The 19,451-nt window shown below is 34.7% G+C and overlaps 1 protein-coding gene across 8 annotated transcripts in view; it reads left to right on the top strand.

The window, feature by feature from the left end:
• The first annotated feature begins 1,546 nt into the window (after positions 1 to 1,546).
• MARCHF7 (membrane associated ring-CH-type finger 7) overlaps positions 1,547 to 19,451 on the top strand; it is a 48,120-nt gene continuing 30,215 nt past the window's right edge. For 4 of the 8 annotated variants that reach the window (XM_074303324.1, XM_074303323.1, XM_074303325.1 and 1 more), the window contains exons 1-2: positions 1,563 to 1,721; positions 15,862 to 16,029. In XM_074303324.1, the coding sequence (XP_074159425.1) occupies positions 15,874 to 16,029 (156 nt within the window). In that variant the 5' untranslated portion in view covers positions 1,563 to 1,721; positions 15,862 to 15,873. Of the gene's footprint in view, positions 1,722 to 15,861; positions 16,030 to 19,451 lie in introns of all 8 variants that reach the window. The other 4 variants (XM_074303328.1, XM_074303327.1, XM_074303326.1 and 1 more) reach the window with 2 other exon arrangements.

Here is a 19,451-nt window from a genome sequence, read left to right as displayed (position 1 = left end):
GTGTATATACTGTTTTCTTGTCTTTAACAACCAAAAAACATTTATTAAAAAGCTTGAAGAATGCCAAGCACTGTTCTGGAAATTAAGCATGAGGTATACAAAAAAGAAGCAAAAGACAGTCCCTGTGTCCTCAAGGACTTCACAATCTGATGTGGGGGAGACAACATACCACAATTATATACAAAGCAAGCTACAGACAGAATAGTAAATAATTAAAGGAGGGAAAGTCCTGTAGTTATTAAAAACTACTAAGTGCTGGGGATACAAAAACAGGCAAAAGATGATACCTTCCCTTAAAAAGTTTATAATCTGATAGGGGTGGGGGTGGGAAGAAGACAACAAGCCAACCAACAAGCTATGTAGAGGACAAACAGGAAATAAACATAAGGGGACAATATACAAGACATTTAAACTCGAAACAGTATCTTCATCTATAAAATGGATACTGTAATTATCTAACTCCCCCAATGTAAGGTTTGCTTTTCTTTCTTTCTTTTTTTTAAAACCACTTTTCACTTTCAAAATACATGCAATAAGTTTCCAATATTCAGCTTTGCAAAACTTTGTTTCAAATCTTCTCCTTCCCTTACCCCCTAGACAGCCAGTAATCCAATATATGTTAAACACGTGCAATTCTTCTAAACCTATTTCCACGTTTATAATGCTGCCTAAAAACAATCAGATCAAAAAGGAAAAAAGCAAACAAGAAATAATCAATACTATGTTGTGGTCCACATTCAGTCCCATGTTCCTCGTTTTGGGTACAGATGGCTCTCTCCTTCACAAGTCCATTGCAACTGGTCTGAATTAGCTCGCTATTGAAAAAAGCCACGTCCATCAGAATGGATCATCTTGCTGTTGCTGTGGGCAACAGAGCTTCACTTCAGTTCCTGTCCATCTCTCCAGGCCTCTCTGAAGCCATCCTGCGGATCCTTTCTCATAGAACATTCATATACCACAACTTGTTCAGTCGTTCCCGGCCGATGGGCGTACCCTGATTGTAAGGATGCACGGAAACATTGTAGATAGAGGACTTCCGCAAAACGGTATATAAACATAAGCTTATTCTTTATGATTTGTAGTTGGCATTTAAGGGTTCTTCCAAGTCCTACTACTGAACTGTGGCAGAATAGTGAACAGCCTCATGGGAAGGAAGCATCTGAAACTGGGCAAGAGAACTGAGGGAGGTGGGCCGTGAGGAGATGAATGGGGGGAGGGGAATTGCCCAAAGCCCTGGGTTCGACATGCTGACCAGGCGCCGACGCTGGGCATGCCTGAGACAGTGAACTGCACAGCAGGGGAAGTGAAGGCAGGTGGGCAAAGCGGGCCAGCTTCTCACAGCTGGCCCCAAGAGGCCGCACGCCGACGCCCGGGAACTGCGGCCTCGGGATCTCCCCCGGCTGGAGCACCACCCCGCGAACTGGACCCACCTCCTCCCCATCTCCCCACGTTCCGTCCCTACCATTTAACACACAACTCTCGCGAGACGCTTGCACACGGGCGAGCGCCAGGCAGGGTTCGGGGAGGAAGGGGCGGGGCACGTGACGGGGGCGATTTGCCTTTGCGCTGGAGCTAGAAGAGGGCGGGCGCCATTGTGCTTGGTGCAGGCCCTTTTTCCGTGGGAGGAGGAAAGGAAACAGGGAAGCCGGACACTAGAAGGAGGCGGCGGAAACTCGCCCAGCAAAGCGCTGTAGGAGACCAGAGGGTTATGCGCCTCGGAGGTGAGCGTTTTCCTCGAGCATCTGGGAGGCCAAAAGGAGGAAGGGGGCTGCCGAGGAGAGGAGGGTGGAGAGGCGACCCCAGACCTGAGGAGGCAGCAGGCCCTATCACCCCAAAATCTGGGCGGAGGATGTCCTCGGGCGCGGGCCAGGCCTATACGTTGGGTCACAGCCTTGAGGTTTGGGGGAGGGGAGAGGAGAGCTCTTCAGCAGTCTGGGCGAATTAGGGGATCCCCCTTCCTCGGTGTTAGTGCTTTGGTGCATTTGGTCGGGTGGAGAGTCGAGAGGGATCTTCGATGGAAAGAACGTGTGGGGGGAGGGAGTGTGAGGTCAGGGTCAGAAATAGCCTGGGAGTGGGGAGAGGGGTCGCTTGGGACATGGAACCACCCAGATGGCCTCGATTTTGGTGAATACTTGTTGATTAAAAACTGATCAGAATTGAATAGGTGAGTGCCAACAGCTTTTGAATTAAAGCCAGTTTGCTAGAACCTTGTTTTGGGGTGGACGGAAGCTTGGTGTTTCCCCTCTGTGTTTGTTGGCCAAGGTAAATTTTTGTTTGAGTGAGATTGATCTATAAAGTGTAGTGAAGAGAAAATATATTACAAATGCAGGCCCTCCCGCGTTTTACATCATTTTATAGAATACTGCCCTTCTAGGCCTTTAAATATTTACTTATGATACTGTGATGCTGTTTTATTTTGGCAAAGGATTGCGTAATGAAAATAAAATTTATTGCTTATGTAATTTTATCTCCATTTAAAAATGGAGATTTGACACAATTTTCTTTTTTACTTAAGTGATAAATTGTCATAAATAGAAATTTACTAGCATGAGGGCAAAATAATTAGAATGGATGTTTGGCGTGGTTTTTTGCTTTTTTTAGTTGTGTAATAGCTCACACATGTAGCATTTTCAGGTTTACAAAAGATTTTGTGAAAGTAGTTAGCAAAAATATTTTCCCATTTTACAGATGAGGAAACTGAGGCTGAAAGGGATTAAACTTGCTCAAACCCTTATTTTGGGGTTCTTTCCACTATGGGGGCCTTTAAATATGGCTCTTAATGATGAGATTAATAGCAAAACTTAATTGTTGTGTGTATGAATTTTTTGGCATCTGTATTTGCTCCCTAAATCTCCTAATTATTTTTTCTTATCTAGTATAAAAAGATGAGCCATCAAAATTTCAGCTGAGATTACAAGTTACTAGTATATAATAGGTTACAAATACGGACACACACGAGAGACAAAATAAAACCGAAATAAAATCTTCAGAAGCCGTAGACTTTATTTTAGGCTAACATTCAATTTCATCTCTCAGCAACCATAATAAATAACTGGTAGTTAAAACTGGTTGTTAAATCTATAGTCCATTATAATTCTTAGTGTTAAAGATTATATTAGTTGCCCCACAAAGGTCATATTCCGGAAGTAATCAGTACTACAGTGCCATCCCCATTGCTTGTAAAAAATTTCCATTCCATGGTATCGTTCCCTGGTCTTTAATTTTGGAAATGGTAATAAATCATGATAAGAACTGCAGATAATGAGAGACACAACTTAGTTATTTAACAAATTAATCAGTCTTTGTAAGGGCTGTTAATTGGATAGATTTTAATTTCATTAGAACATAAACCATATTTTAAAATACATTTTTACTTTTCTACCTTCATATATAATCAAAGCTGATTCTGCTTGCTCTCAAATATATTCCTTTGTTGGCTCTACCAGTTATGCTGCATATGCAGAACAACCGGTTTTTGAAGTCACTAAGTTGACACCCGTTTTGGCAGCCATTTTGGAAGAGAGCAGGTTTTTTCAATTCTACTGAGAAAAACGAGTTTTATTTCTATTATTATTTAAGCATTTCCATGTAATATTTTCCTTATGACTCATATAACTTACAAACACTTGACCTTTATAGTTGCAAATTAAAACTCACTTTAAAAATTAATACAAGATGTTTATTAAATTCTTTTATTAATTTGGGGATGATTCAACCACATCAAGAACTTCCTTGATACCATTTAAATGATCTTAGAAGTTTAAAACAGTTTCTCTGTGTATTATAGCAGAATCATTTAGAGGTTAAAGGAACCTTAGATAACTAACTAACTTTATTTAACAAATGAGGAGCCTAAAGCCCAAAGAATCATAGGATCACGCCATCATGGATAGCAGGAAGGGACCTTAGATATCATTTAGATGGATCTCATCGAGTTATTTGCCCAAGTTAATATAGATACCATATAGATACCAAAATAATATAAATACCAACTGTCAAAAAATAGGATTTGAAATTATATCCTCTGACTCCAAATTCAACACTTTATATAGTTTTTCTTAAGGCAAGATGCTTGTTAAAGGAAGGTATCAGGATTCAGAATTTGAACCCAGGTCCTCTGATTCCAAGTCTAATTCTGTTTTCCATTAATCTTAAATCTGTTTGGACTATGGAATTAAATTTTGCTTTCAGGTTTTTATTAATTCTCCCTTTAATCAATCAGAATCAGGAGACGGGTTTCCTTAGCATATAAACGTATGCAGAATAAATATAAAGAGAGTGTAATAGAAATAAATGCAAAATAACATAAGGTTGTTTGAGAGGAATGGCTCTAGCATCTGAAAGGATGGAAGAGACTTCATGTAGAACATAGACGTATTTTTTTTTTTTTTTTTTTTTTTTTTGGAATATGAACTGAAGACATTGGAGTTTGAATAGGGTGATATGATAAGATCAACAATTAGAAAACAGATGCCTTATAATACTGTGTGAATAAGACACAAAATACAGCAAACATAATTCCAAAGATTTTTTTGAAGAGGCTTAATATGCTAAAATTTCCCCCTAAATTTTCATTTTGTTTTATCCTGCTTTCCTTTAGACTTTAGTAGTTATTTTCCCTGGTGGATCACATATGTATTCCTTACAGAAAAAAACTGATGATTCAGTTACTTAATATGAAGCAGATATTTTCTTAGGGAGAGATATAGAATAAGAGATGAAATTTGGATTGTTACAAAGCTGTCCTTGGGATCTTTGATACTGGATTATTTAGTAGGTCCACTTTATATAGAGGCAGCATGGTGTCTGGGTGGGGGAAAACTTAGGTTCAGTTTACATCATGTATAAAATGAGGATAATCATCCTTACACTGCTATTATCAGAATTGTTAAAAGTCCTTTGTAAATTTTTCATTCTTATATAAACTTTATTAATATTGGTAGTGAGCAGTTTTCATGGTTTAAAAATATCCTAATTTCACTGAATTCCACTGTATATGTGTAGTCAGGTTCCACTGTGGGTATAATTTTAATATTAATAATACTTAAATGTTAAAAGCTAACATTTATATAATACTTTAAAGTTTGTGAAAAACTTTATTATTCATTTGATCCTTGTGACAACTTTGAGGTGGATTTTATTATTGTCCTTTTTTTTTTTTTTTTTTTTTTTTTTTAAACAATTGAGGAAAATGATCTGAGAAAAGTCACTTCTTCAGAGACAGTGTCTGAGGCAAGATTTGAACTGAGATATTAACTCACATCCAGCTCTTTATTTTACTACAGCAACTTGTTTAAAGATTTCCAAATATAATAGATTAAGGAAATAGGATCCACTTTTACATATATGTTAGTGTGTGGAGTTAGATCATAAGATTATAATTTGGGAGCTTGGAAATCTAGAAGCTTTTTCTTGTTTAGCAATTTCAGTTGTTTCCAGCTCTTTGTTGACCCCATTTAAGATTTTCTTGACAAGTTGCTGGAATGTTTTATCATTTGCTTCTTCAGCTCATTTTACAGATGAGGAAATTGAGGCAGTTTAAGTGACTTTTTCAGAGTCATACAGCTATAAAGTGTCTGGGTCACCTTTAACCTCATGAGTCTTTCTGACTTCAGGCCATCCACTCTTTCCATTGCATCCACTCTGTCACCTAGCTAACATATCTAGGAGCTAAGAGAGCAATCATTTTACAGAAGGTTACATAAGTTAAATCCTGGCAAAACAAGGATGTGAACCAGTTCCTCTCATTCCAGATCCACTTTAAAAAAGTAGGGTAAATAAATTTGCATTTTGCTATGTAGGCATAACTATATAACATGGCTTGTAAACTTAAGTTTTATTTAGTCTTTACTAGATTTACTTACTTCTTTTCTTTGTCCAAAATGGTACTAACAATAGAAAATAGCACAGTAGTCTGCAATTTTTGTCTATATTTTGTTAATGAACTATAATCAGTTTTTTTTTTTTCATTGAAACTGGGTTAAAAACCTTCTGTTTATTGATGTTAAAATGGCATAAGCATTGGAAAAAATTGTTTTGAGAATTCCTGTTAAGCTGTTCACATTATTAAATGTGTACAATTTAATTATCAGATGCCCAAGATTGTAAAAACATAAGACTTGGCCTAATGAAAATTAGTTGGTAGGTCTCATATTACTCTACTCGTACTTTTGATTTCATTTTTTTGAAGGGAATTTGTTGGAGTCTTACCTTCAGTAGTAATGTGAAAATAGACATTTTTATTGTATATGTGGAGCACTAGAAAGTTGGGGAAGTATGTAGGGAATTGTAACAAACTGTAAACATGGGTGGGGCCATTGCAGTGTTGGTAGTTTCGGCTTCTAGTATACGACGGTTGTGTAAGTCTTGATTGTACAGACTGTACATAAGAACAAAACATCCATAGATAGCCTCCCAGGAAAGGGCACTAGAGGTTATCCAGAAGTTACTGTAGTTACTTTTCCTCTTCTTTGTGGTAATAGGAGAGGGGAAAATGCATTTGTATAGTTGCTAATATGTCAGGCCTTGTGCTAAGAGCTTTACAAATATCTAATTTGATCTTCACAATAGCCTTGAGAGGTAAATGCTACTTTATCCTCAATTTGCAGTTGAGGAAACTGGGGCAAACAGGTTAAATGACTTGCTTAGATCACTAGTTTGAGTTGAGAATTTTTATCTTGGGTCTTCCTGAATTCACTCCTAATATTCTATCCACTGCCCCACTTTGTTACCAGTAAAAGGGCAAGATGCCTCGGTTCTTGGAATGTATGTTGGCACTCATGTTGGGGAGGGGGAGAGACTCCTTTTGGTAGTATTTGAAGACATATTGTTATCTTACAAGAGAGATCCTACACTTTTTAAAAGTCCAGCTTATTATATGTCCAAGGCAAACCCTACATTTTAGATCTGGGAAACAAGGGAAGAATGATAAAAGATCACCATATCCTAGATTTAAATTGTAAACTTAATTTGAGGTTGTCAAAAAAAAAAAAAGATCTTAGGATATTTTGTGATTAATGTTTATGGGATAGAGATGATTGCATGTATCCCTCGCCACATGTTAGGGACAAAGTACAGAAAAAATAAGGCCTTAGGGTCATAGGATATATAGATGAGCACTTGAAGAGATCTTAAAAGGACCATTTAGTTCAATTTTCTCGTTTTACAGATCAGATAAGAAGGTCCAGAAAAGCATCATGTTCAAGGTCAAACAGGTAGTAAGTGGGAGAGCCAGGATTCACACTCTTGACTCCAAAGCTGACTTTCTTTCTAATGCTATGGATTTTCTCTTGGGCTAGAGTTAATTAAGGAGTTTGGGGCCTAGGCTGGGAGCTTCAGTAGGCCTTTAGGGCAGCTTGAGGTAATGGGAGGGCTTTAGGTGTCTTGTGAGGGGAGGAGAAAAAGGGAAGACTATAGGAGGTGGAAGAATAGATTTTTTGTAACCTAGATTGACTAGGAAAGCATTACAAAGTGTGGTTGATAATTTGGGTCATTGAAAATTGCCATTTCAGTTACTCCTATCTGTAATTATCTATATATCTGTCTTTCACTAAAATTATTTGATAGCATTTCTGACACCTGTGAGGTTTTAAATTTCTGAAGTTGAGTTAATTTTCAAAGACTTCAACATTAATAAGAATAAATCAACAAGCATTGATGAAATGCTTGTTTAATCATTTCAATCATGTTCAACTTTTCAACTCTTATGATCCCCACCTTTTGGGGGAGGTAGGTAGTGCTAAAGATAATGAAATGGTTTGGCATTTCCTTCTCCATCTCTTTTTACAGATGAGAAAACTGAGGCAAGCAGGGTTCAGTGAATTGCCCAGAATCACACAACTAATTAGTGTCTGAGAAAGGTTATGAACTCTAGTCAATTCTAGCCTAACATTGATCTGCAGTTTTTATATGATTCTAATACAAAATGTTCTTTTGTGGTATTTTGTGACTAAAGAATGCTTATAGGGCACCTTCTTCCAAGGTCATCACATTATAATCAAAAGAAAAATGAATCATTTGATCTAGTCTTTTGCAAGAAGAAAGTTTGTGAAAATAGTTTACAATTTATATATTTACTGGTATCACAAAATGACTAGAAACTGGGGGGCGTGACAATACAGTAGATACTATTTTTCCAGCCTTGAAATTAATAGAGTTACTGCAAAAAGGAGAGCAGGGAGTAGCTTTATTAACTTATACAATCTATCTGATTTTACTCAGAAACTTCAGTTTCAATTTATACATTGCTTTAATACTGGAGTTCTTAATCTAGATTTGGAGAACTTGGAAAAAATGTTGGTGACTGTTTTCTTTATAATGGTTTTAAAAATTGGTTTTCTTTATAATTCTGTTTTACACACTTAAAATATTTTGAGAGAAGATTTACCAGGCTTTCCCAGATTGCTGGAGTCTTGGTGTTTTTAGTGTTGTATATGATACTATGTGACCCTGTGGACCATACAATCCATGGGCTTTTTTTGGCAGAGATAAAGTATTTGTTTTTCCTTTGTACTTTTTCTTTTCTCACTTTCCTCTTCTTGTCCCCCTCCTCTTTTTCTTTCCCTTCCTTTTTCTCTTCTGTTTTCTTTTCCTTATATTAAAAGCCTAAAGCAATGAGCTTACAAAATTTGTCAGAAATGAATCATCCTTGGTATTTCCTGGAAATTCATTGAAAATTTTTGGGAATTGGCATGTTTGATATTTTTAATAGTCTGTACTTATAACACTAGTTGTAAGTACTAGTTCTTTCTGCTTAAATATTTTCTGTTATTCATCTCTCTTCATAGCCAACTTTTTTTTTATTCAGTTAATTTTCACACTTCTTATCTGCGTCTTGTTTACCTAAAATTCAATCCATTTCTTCTGTGAATTTTGGACTTCAAAGGTTGATTAGTAATGTCAGTTCAACTGTACTACTTCTGACCTTTAAGTTGCACTGCTTTTCCTGATAATGTTACTTTTTATCACAAGTAAATCTTCAAATTTAGTTTGTTTTACTTATTGTAGAAACATTTACACTATAAATAACCTTTTTCCATCTCAGCATAGTATTTAAGATTTTGCTTTATTTAATTTGTGAACCATATCATGGTGTCATGAACATAGAAAATAGCTGAATTTAATTTGGATTTCAGTAGTAAATCATGCTCCTTGGACTTTGCCTTAATTATATTTCCAGAGATTTTAAAATAAATTTAGAGTAATAGGATACTGGCATGTGAGAAGAGCCTAGACTTTTGAGGTTGAGCAATGTGTCTTGCTTGGTTCTTTTCCACTTGGAGGATTGGTGAGACAGCTTCTTTGCATGTGTAATGAAGAGGCCCTTCTTTCCATTTCAGAGCACTCTGGCAGATATCTTCTGGTTGCTTCCTTTCAGCTTACTTCAGGGTGATGAAAAAACTTCATTGGCTTCAAAGTTCAAGAGATCTTGTGTCTCTTACCAGAGAGGAAGGCAGTCCTCATTTCCTCTCTCTGCTTGGAGAGAGAGGGAGATTTTATCTGGAACCTTTTGTATGTATACTCAATTCTATCCCGCTCTGCTGCCAATTTATAAGACTTTTGTCTTTATGCAACCTGCCTGAATGCCCTGGAATTGGGGGAATTACATTATGCATGCCTGGAAGTAGGCTCTCCTGGCCTCCACTTTGTGTGGGACTAGGTCTGTCATATTGCATTATACTTTTAAGGAGTAGCACTTGTTGGCTCAGTCCGCTATTACACTAATGGCTAATTGTCCTCATGTCTTTGGTGTCTTCTTTGTGTTAAAACTGTCTAATTGTTCACTCTTATGTAAATAAAAGGGATAGTTGATTAAAAAAAAAAAAAACACCTTGTATTATGCCATTTTATTAGTTCAATGGCTTTCCTTTTAATCAAATACTTATCTGAAAAATGAAGTAAACATCAGCTCTTTCTCTTGGCCACCTTGACTTTAGTAGTTCTACAGCATCAAATTCTGCTAATTTCTTTTTAAGATTAAAATAGATTTTTAATTATCTGCAATGGTAAAGCATGATGGAATTGGATTTAAATTTTTTTTTGTCTTCAGTTTGAACATATGTATAGATCTGATAAATTACAAATTGAAATGGGAAGTCAATATCAATGACATTTTTAATAGGAATAAAATAAAATGATCACAAAAATTAATTATAATATTGATTGTATATGTGAACTTTTTAAAAACAGCTTTTTATTTTCAAAATTTATGCAAAGATAGTTTTCAACATTCACCCTTACAAAACCAAATTCTTCTCCCTTTTCTTCATTTACTCCCCAAAATAGCAAGTAATCCTGCATCCTGTTAAACATGTGCAGTTCTTCTATATATATATTTCCATACTAATCATGCTGAACAAGAAAAAACAGATCAAAGAGAAAGAAAAGTAAAAGCAAGCAAAACAACAAAGGTGAAAATACTATGTTGTGATCCATATTCAGTCTCCACAGTCCTCTTTCTGAATGCAAATGTGTCTCTCCATCTCAAGTCTATTGGAATTGTCCTGAATGTGATTCTAAATTTCAAGTCTGAGTTGCATATTTTGATTTAGAGCATTGAATTTCAAACAGTCCTAGTGAGTGGAAGAAAATTCATTTATTTAACCCAGTAAGTGCTCTAGTCTAGTTTGACCTACTACTTATGCAACCACATTACATAAGTTTCCAACTGACACGTATATTGTCAGAATTCAATCAAGTCATCTAAAAGGAATTGCCAGAAATAATTACCTACCCTTAAATTTGCTGTCTCTGAGGTCTCTTTGTCTTCATTTTCTCCCTTGAGTTTCATTTTGGCCAGATTTTCTATTAGGTTATTTTTAATCTCCAAATTTGCCTAGTCATAATGGAGTGAGTATGTATTTATGTTCAGAATATTATATTGGACAATATTAAGATTATTACTGTTGTTTAGAGCTACTTGCTAATGTTTATCTTTGGGGGTAGGTGGGAGGACAATGGGTTAAGTGACTTGTCCAGGATCACATAGCCTTGATTCCAGGGCTGGTCCATTAAGTCACCTAGATGCCCCTAACATTTATCTTTCAAAAGGAATTTTAGACCTTCCTGTTTAGGTATTTTGAAAATCAGTATCCTAGATAAAATTACTAATCAAATTCAATTTAATGTTTGTTAACATTAGTACTTTTTTGGGTCTAAATATCTTTTGCTTGTATTTTCACTTGGCAGAAAATGTGCTTGCTATACTTGTTTTATTAATACCTTCTCTCATATCACTTGCTGACCTGAGGAAATGCTTGCTACTTTTTTGTTTTTATTTTATTTCCTTTTTAAAAAAATACTACGGTAACTTCCAATTTGGCCCCTTTTCTTATAATATAGCAGTTCATGTACCCTTTTTTATGATAGCAACTCATGAAGCAAAAAGAAAATTACACATAGAAGGTTTAAGGTTGAACATTACAGTCATTTAAAAGAAAAGCAAATAATAATAATACATTATGTAAATACTTTAACAATTACCCCAGACCCATTTCCTTCCTAGTTTAATTTGCTACCTTCTCACCAGTTTTAACATCAGGCTAAGCCTTTTCTCAAATCTTTACTAAAGTTTTTGGAGACAGGGACAGTGTTAAGAAATATTTTCAGTGGACAGAGCTAGTTCAAATACACAGGTTATTTTAATTGTCTTGTCAGTAATAACAGCTCAACAAATATGTGTCTGTATATATATGTATATGTACATATGTCTGTGTAAATATGTGTCTATAAATGTATGTATATCTCTTAATATTTTATAAAATTCTTTCTTCCTGGCAGTCCTGTGAGGAAAGTAATAGACGTACAATTCTCATTTTACAGATGGGGAATCTGGAAACTCAAAAGATTAAATATTTGGATTTTGAAAATTTCCCTACAAAGCTGTAAAGTATAGTAGCGAATCAGAGATACATACTTAAGTAAAATAGATGTTAGTTATTTGGCCTGATTTAGTTTTTCTGGAATTAGTATTACTTTGGCTGTAATCGTTATGTTTAATATTATCCATAGTCACTTATTTAAGTTTAGAATGACCTAGGAAATGAGAAAAAGTACAAAATAGAGTCAACTATGATATAATTTTTAAAATTGAGAATTGGAAAGAACAAGTTATTTGAGATTGTAAATACCTCAGTCTCATATCCTTAGAAGTTGTACCAAACTGGTAGCTTCTGTCATGCTGGAGTGCCATCAAGTAAAGTTTCAGCCACAAAAATACTTCTCTTCCTGGGGATATATGGGTGTTCAAGGAGGACTAGCTAGCACATCTTTGGTGTCTAGCTGGCACTCAGTTCTTGTGACTCCATTTGGGACTTGCTTTAAGGTAAATAAGAATGTGAAAAGGCCCCACCTGGGTAAATTGTCTTCATAGGTTGTGAGTGACTGATGGGCCACCAATTGTGATTGTGAAAGCAAAACAGAAAATATCAGTATGAGATTGGAGGCTGTTTTATGTTTTGTTTCAAGGATTATCATGACCAAAGAATTCATTCCCAGTTGGGCCACCCACTGAAAATGAGGTTTCCCCTTAAGTAGCTTGGGACCTTGGAAAGTAGGTAGTCTATTGCTCAGATAGATGGTAAGAAATGCTTTTTTTTAATACCATTGAGAACTTGCATACCTATGTTAATAGACTTCCAAGGATCTGGGATTCATCTCTTATGCTGAGATGTTGCATTTGAGAAGGATCATGAATTTTGAACTGGAAGAAATATTTTGTTGTTGTTGCTGCTGTTGCAATCTTTGGGACCCCATTTGGACTTTTCTTGGCAAAATGTTAAGAAGAGTGGTTTGCCAGCTTCTTCAGCTCATTTTACAGATGAGGAAATTGAGATAAACAGTTAAGTGAATTGCCCAGTAAATATCTGGGGCAGGAATTGAACTTTGCATTTCATGCATTCCATACATTCTATCCACTCTAGCTGCTATCTAGTCTAATATCTTCTTTTATAATTTAGAAAATTGAGATTCAAGAACATTAAGTGACTTAAAGTTTACTTGGTTCTCTGATTTGATTTTACAAGAATTTTTAAGTTGACACTGTTAAGAATTTCTTAAAATCAGGGGGCAGCTAGGTGGCGCAGTGGATAGAGCACCAGCCTTGAATTCAGGAGGACCCGAGTACAAATTTGGTCTCAGGCACTTAACACTTCCTAGCTGTGTGACCCTGGGCAAGTCACTTAACCCCAGCCTAAAAAAAAAAAAAAAAAAAGAATTTCTTAAAATCTTTTTTAAGATTTCAGAATTTTTCCTTCTTTACAGGAATGATTGGAAAGAGTACTGGATTTGGAGCTAGAATTCTCCTACTGACCTTATGCATTACAAGTCATATAACTTTCCTCATTCTGCAAAATGAATTAAGTTGGACTAGAAGATCCCAGAGGATCCCTTCTAGGTAGAAAGATGAAAACCTCACATGTATCAATTTTTAACAATATTACTTTGTAATCATCTTCCCATTTATTATATTTTTTGATACTTAAAACATATTTGTAAAAATAAGAGAATTTTGAGGAGAAAAGGATATGTGTGTGTGTGGGGGGGAATTCAATATTAAGATTGCTACTGGGTAAGTAGCATCTGAGAACTTGTAATGGTTTTTCCTCACCAAGCAAGGTAGTTAAAGAAACCTTAGTTCTCCAACTATTTGGCTCTTTAGTTAGAGGTCAGCAACAGTGGGGATATGCAATATCTTGAGTCTGTCTGGGTGTCTGGAACATTTTTACTTAGACCTTACCCTCTTGAAAGCATTGCTTGCTCCTGAGCTCCTATTTGGAAATCATAAGATTTAAAAATAGAAGTGTATTTAGGAAAAAGAAAAGCTATGTGAATTTTAATGTTTGGAGACAGTAAATAATTTTGCTATTTACATTAGATTATAAATAAAAAGTTATAAACTAGTGCAGAGCAACGTGATTTAAATCTGTGACATTAGATCTAGAGCTAAAAAGACTTCAGAGGTCATATAATATAACCCTTATATTTCTTTGATGAGGAATTAAAACTTAGTGACTTGCTGAAGTTTTACAAGTAGCAGAACCAAGATTTGAATCCAAGTCTAGCACTTTTCCCATCATAATATCATGCCATACTGCTTCCCACCATTTAGTGTCTTCAAAAAATTATATTTTAAAGAAATTATGGACTGCCAGTGGTCATATTGCTAATTTGTAGATTTCTTGACTTTTCCTATTATAATAAAAAGGGAAATAGGAACAAAAATAATTAGACCTGTACATACTAATTTGAGAATGAAAGAATAAATGAGTGAAACATTTATTAAGCAGTTATTGTGTATAAAGAAAACTGCTAAGCACTAGGGATACAATAGAAAAGCAACAGTCCCAGCTTCTCAAGGAGTTCACTTCAATTGAAAAAGTCCTCCTTAGAGAGTAGTGACAAAAAGCAGATGGAAATGGCTATTCTTTAATGCCATTGCTACTGGCAAAAATCTTAACAGTTTCTGATACTGAACCATTTGATCATGGCAAAGACTTTGATAACATTTTGTCCCCTGGAGGTTTCAATAGATTTGGTAATTACAAGAGTCTTTGCCATGCTTCATCGATCACTGGAATTGAAAGCATTTTTAGTCCCAAAGCCTGTGAATAGATTCAGGTTCCTGGACTGTCTCTATCAAGTTCTGAGGAGAGAATTTGGCCAAGGTGGTGGTAGAGGTGCCCAGATTAAGCAGGCACATGCAGCTGCCTATCCATCCTTGTCCTGTTTATTCCCTATAAAGGTAGTTAGCCTGTCCTGTGAGTAGTTTTTGATTGGTAATTGGTGGAATTGCCTGCTTCCACAGGAATTGCTTTTCTAGGTCTGAGAGCTTGTCTGAAACCACAGAAGCAGAACCTGTGCTTTGTGGGCATCCTCTTTTGCTTATCTGCCTCTTAATATGATAGTTGGTTAGCAGTTGCTGGTAGTGATGAGGAAGGTGAGCCCCCTTCTCCACAGTGATTGCTACCCTCTATGATGATTGGGGAAGGTTGGCTGGACACCTTGGTTTTGGAGGGGGATATTGTTATTCCCAAACTTCTTGGGTTTAAGAATTCTGGGCTTATCCCCTTCAGGTTCTAAAGAAAGATGCTGGTACTGGTTTGACTTGCCTGGCACATGCTGGCTCTGTCTCCCTGTCTCTGCCTTACTGATTTAAGCAATAGCTGACTTAAAAAAAAAAAATAGCTACTATTAAAATAACAAGACATTGTAAAATTAGTATTTGATCAGAAGGTTCAAATAGTACCACTCCTACAATTTCAGAAGTCATTTTAGAAGGGTTTTCATTGTTTCCTTTAATTCAAACACTGTCACAAGTTGAAACATAGTATGAAGTTAATTAGGCTAGGAATTTAATGTTTTTATTCCACATGTGGTAGGAACTATTCTTTGTTTAAAAGAACCAATTTAGTTTTGTAACATGGCATTTATAGATTGAGAAAATATGAGATAAGTCTTATTAAATTTCTTTCTTCTGCAGACTAGTTTTTTGCAGAGATTTATAAAGGTCTTTTTCTTAAATTTGACCCCAGATACCTGCTGCTCTACAGGCATGATAGAGAAATAGTATCCAAAAAAATTGGCTCACCCAATGCTATAATGTAGTTCTGGTTTATGCACTTTGGATAATTTTATAGATTGAGTATTAGGGTTAGAGGTGTATAAAGTGGCCAAGACTTTGATCTCTCAGGAGTAGGGATTGTATTATCTCAAAAGTACTTTATTGATTTTAATTTTGAAATCCCTTTTTAAGCAGATGATAATTTAAATCAGATTAGATATTGATGCTTTTACCCTTTTGATAAGTGTGCTTGAGTTTATTTTTTTCCCCAGAGGCAATTAATTGAAATTTGCATTTCACAGACTACCTTAAGAATGGAATCCAAACCTTCAAGGATCCCTAGAAGGATAACTGTTGAGCCCTCCAGTTCTTCCTTAAGTGCTCGAACTGTATCTGGAGGCAGAGGAAGTGGTATGAGTGATGCATATCACCCAAGAGATTCTTCATTCAGACTGAATTCTGAGCATCAGGTAACATATTAATTTGAAACATTAAAAAATATTTTCCCACTTACTGCATTAATAGTTAATTTGTGAAATTATCAAGTAATCAGATTATTGTGTGTTTTTAAAAATTAAAATATCAATTAACTTTTGAATACAGATGTTACTAAATTAGTTATATTTCTAAACTCCTTTAATAAGGAAATAAACATTCTGTTTTTACGGTTCTCTGGCACATCACTGTGCATGCCCAAAACAATAATGAGTTGTTATTTAACATTTATTCCCCTACCTCTAAATAAAACAACAAGAAACTTGTCAAGTTTAAAGAAAAAAGAATAAGTGATTAATGGGCTTTTTTTTTTTTTTTTTTCCTCTCTCTGTATGGGATGCTAATGATATATCAGTAGGGACAAAGTTTTTGCCTTTTCTATATTAGGAACTTCTATAAGGTTTTATGGTTTTTAACTGAAATGCCTAACTTGTATTGTTATACTTTCTATGATCTTGGAATAAAGCATTATTTCATGAATATTATTAGGAAAGAGTATAATACATTGCTATTTAATATAATCTCATGTATTGGAGTTTAGAAGAGTTGAATATAAGTATTTTAGCAATTGTTACAAATGTACTTGGGGAATTTGCTAGTTATAGATCTCAGTGAGTTTTTAATAAAATTTATCTTGGAAAGTAAATCAGCATTCCTAATATCAATTAGTTTTATAAGTCTGGATTTTGTATTAGTTTAAAATGGCTTTCTTCAGTGTAATTGAACTTATTTCACATAAGAATAAAGCAAATACTGCCCTTATAATTGTCACTAGATCTGTGGGCAATCCTGCATGACAGGTTGAAGTTTCTTAGTCCCAGTTTTCTTGTAGGGAAAGGTGCTAATTACATACAAAATGTGGGAATTTCAAATATTAAGATTTAGAATTTGTAATTTAAAAAAATTTCTGCTTCAGCTTCTGACCAAAAATAAAATCACATTCCCTTTTTAAATGGGTAAAGCATGTTGAAAATTGTGGTTATTAGACCCTTGTTAAGAAACATTCCGTTTCACATAGATTGACAGTTATTCTTAAGAACTGCAGAGCAAATGTGGCCATATTTACTCTTGGTGTAGATTTTATTCTTTGTGTGAAAATGATGCTTTGGAGACAAGTTCTATATGCAGTTTCCCAAGGTAGCAGAACCCCTTTTAAAACTGTCAAGAATTACATTAATTTACCTTGGGAATAAAATCAGAAGATCAGAGAGCTTTCAGTACTCAATTATATTTGTTTAGATTTGGTTAGTCATAATCATAAGTTTGAGCCCGAAGGGGAACCTAGTCTAATCCCGTTACAGAATAGGAAATAAGGCCCAGAAAGGTGAAGAGTAGGCCATACAGGTAATAAATGACAGGGGGATTAAACCTGAGTTCTTTGTTATAAAAATTTTGATGTAAAAATCCAGCATCCTTTCTACTTCCACTTCACAATGTTTTGTTATTTAAAAAAAAGGCTTCAAAGATTATTTGGTTTTTGGAGGGGAGTTAAAGGGTAAAGTGATTTTGAGTTTTGGATATGACCATTTATGAAGACTTCTAAGCATATTATTAATATGCCATATATTAATGATTTATAGTAGGTAAAATGGATGGAAACATTCTAAAAGGTGTTACATTATAATTGTAGCATTTGCTTGCATAGCAAGGTTTTTGATTTGTAAAAAAGTTTTTTGAACCTTTCGATGTAAAGAGAATTCTGTGGCATCTTTTGAGAGTCATTTTCGTTTCATGTTCTTTGATAAAATTTTCCATACTACACAACTTCTGTTTCTCTAGTTTACTCCCAGGAAATAAAAGCAAATTTCCCAAAATCAATTCTAAAGATTTTCAATATGTGTTAATCTGATTTGAACATCAAAGTACAATCAAATTTGAATTAGGTTTGATCCAAATTATATTTGACTAAAATTTTCTTTGGTCAGAAAAATAAAATTGATTTAAACACTTAATGAATTGAATCTGTTCCCTTAGGGTTTGGTTCTTCTTTGGTAATATGACCATAGGAGCAAATTTCTTGGATTTTTATTTTTATTTTTTTAATATGGCACTAGTTCCCGTAATTGGTAAAATATTCCCAACCTGCTTTGCCCTATATAGGTCTAATCCTGACTGGCTTTTTCAGCACCTGAAATATATCTGAGTCAGATATTGAAACAGCTGTAATAGAGAACACCTCAGCATATTCCTTTTATTTAGAGATGAGACGCTTTGGTGCATAACTGGTATTATACTACTTCATTTGGGACTTGCTTCAAGGTAAATCTCCTCTATACATAGAAATTATAAAGAGGAAATACATGGCTTTAGGTGTGTCCATTTGAGAGAGCATACTCATTTTTTTCCTAGAGTAGTTTTTACTCTGCATTTCTTGCCCATCTTTTTCAATTAAAAGAACTCATTTTTGTGTTTTTTATTTGTTTTTGTTCTCCATGTTGTGTCTTCAATCTTGTGAATATTGAGTTCACAGGTTGGAATGTCATTTTGATTTTTTTCTTTTACAGTTTCCTGGAAAATTTAACTTTTATGTGCAGTAACTAAATGTCATCAGGCTCCAATTGAATAAGTTAGTTTAAATATATTGACTTTCACAGAGAATAACATGGAGTATGTTATTTTGAGCACAATGTAGGATTTTTGAGACTTTGAAAGTTTGTCTAAGTGTATGCATCCTCTATCAGTTTATTCAAAATTATCTGGGATTTAATGTGGTCATGAATTTATTGAAAACTTTCAAAATTTGGAGCATTTAAAATCACATTTGAATTGTTCTATAAATTCTTGGTTTCTTAAAAAAAAAAAAACCCACTAAACATACCTGTTTAGATTTTAATTTTCCCCATGTTTCAGAGAATTTATGGATTTCATGATCTGTAAAAGTTATCAGCTAAAATACTTTAAGGAAAGTCCTCAATTTATAAACATTCAATTTAAGAATGATTTTACATATTAACAAAAATCTTACATTTTCATAATTGTCCAATTACTAACTCTTGTTAATTCTGGGATGTTACCCTTCTTAACCCTCCCTCTCCCCAGGATATTCAGAGAAACTTAGAACCAGAGGATTTAGGGTCCAGGGTTTATTTGGAGGGTACTGTTTAAATATATCCTACTGTTTCATTTGATTTCTGTTCAAAACAGATTTGTTTGTTGACTATCTTAATACTCTTACTTATATTGTTTCTTTGGGAAAATAGGTTCTGATTCTAAATTGCTGTATTTTTTTGATTGATAGTTTGTAAATTGGGGACTTGCTGTTGTAATCTTTTTAATGCTTATCTTTGAAAATAAATGTTAATGACATAAAATAATTTTGAATAGATAAAAATTCTAATCTTTGGGATATAGTAGTAGAATATATGATTATTTGATGAGAATTTTTTAAAAGATAACT

Source organism: Sminthopsis crassicaudata, chromosome 3 (assembly GCF_048593235.1).
Source record: "Sminthopsis crassicaudata isolate SCR6 chromosome 3, ASM4859323v1, whole genome shotgun sequence".
Classification (NCBI taxonomy): Eukaryota; Metazoa; Chordata; class Mammalia; order Dasyuromorphia; family Dasyuridae; genus Sminthopsis; species Sminthopsis crassicaudata.
The sequence above is the reverse complement of the archived record's forward strand: the minus strand, read 5'-3'. Positions and strand labels throughout refer to the sequence as shown.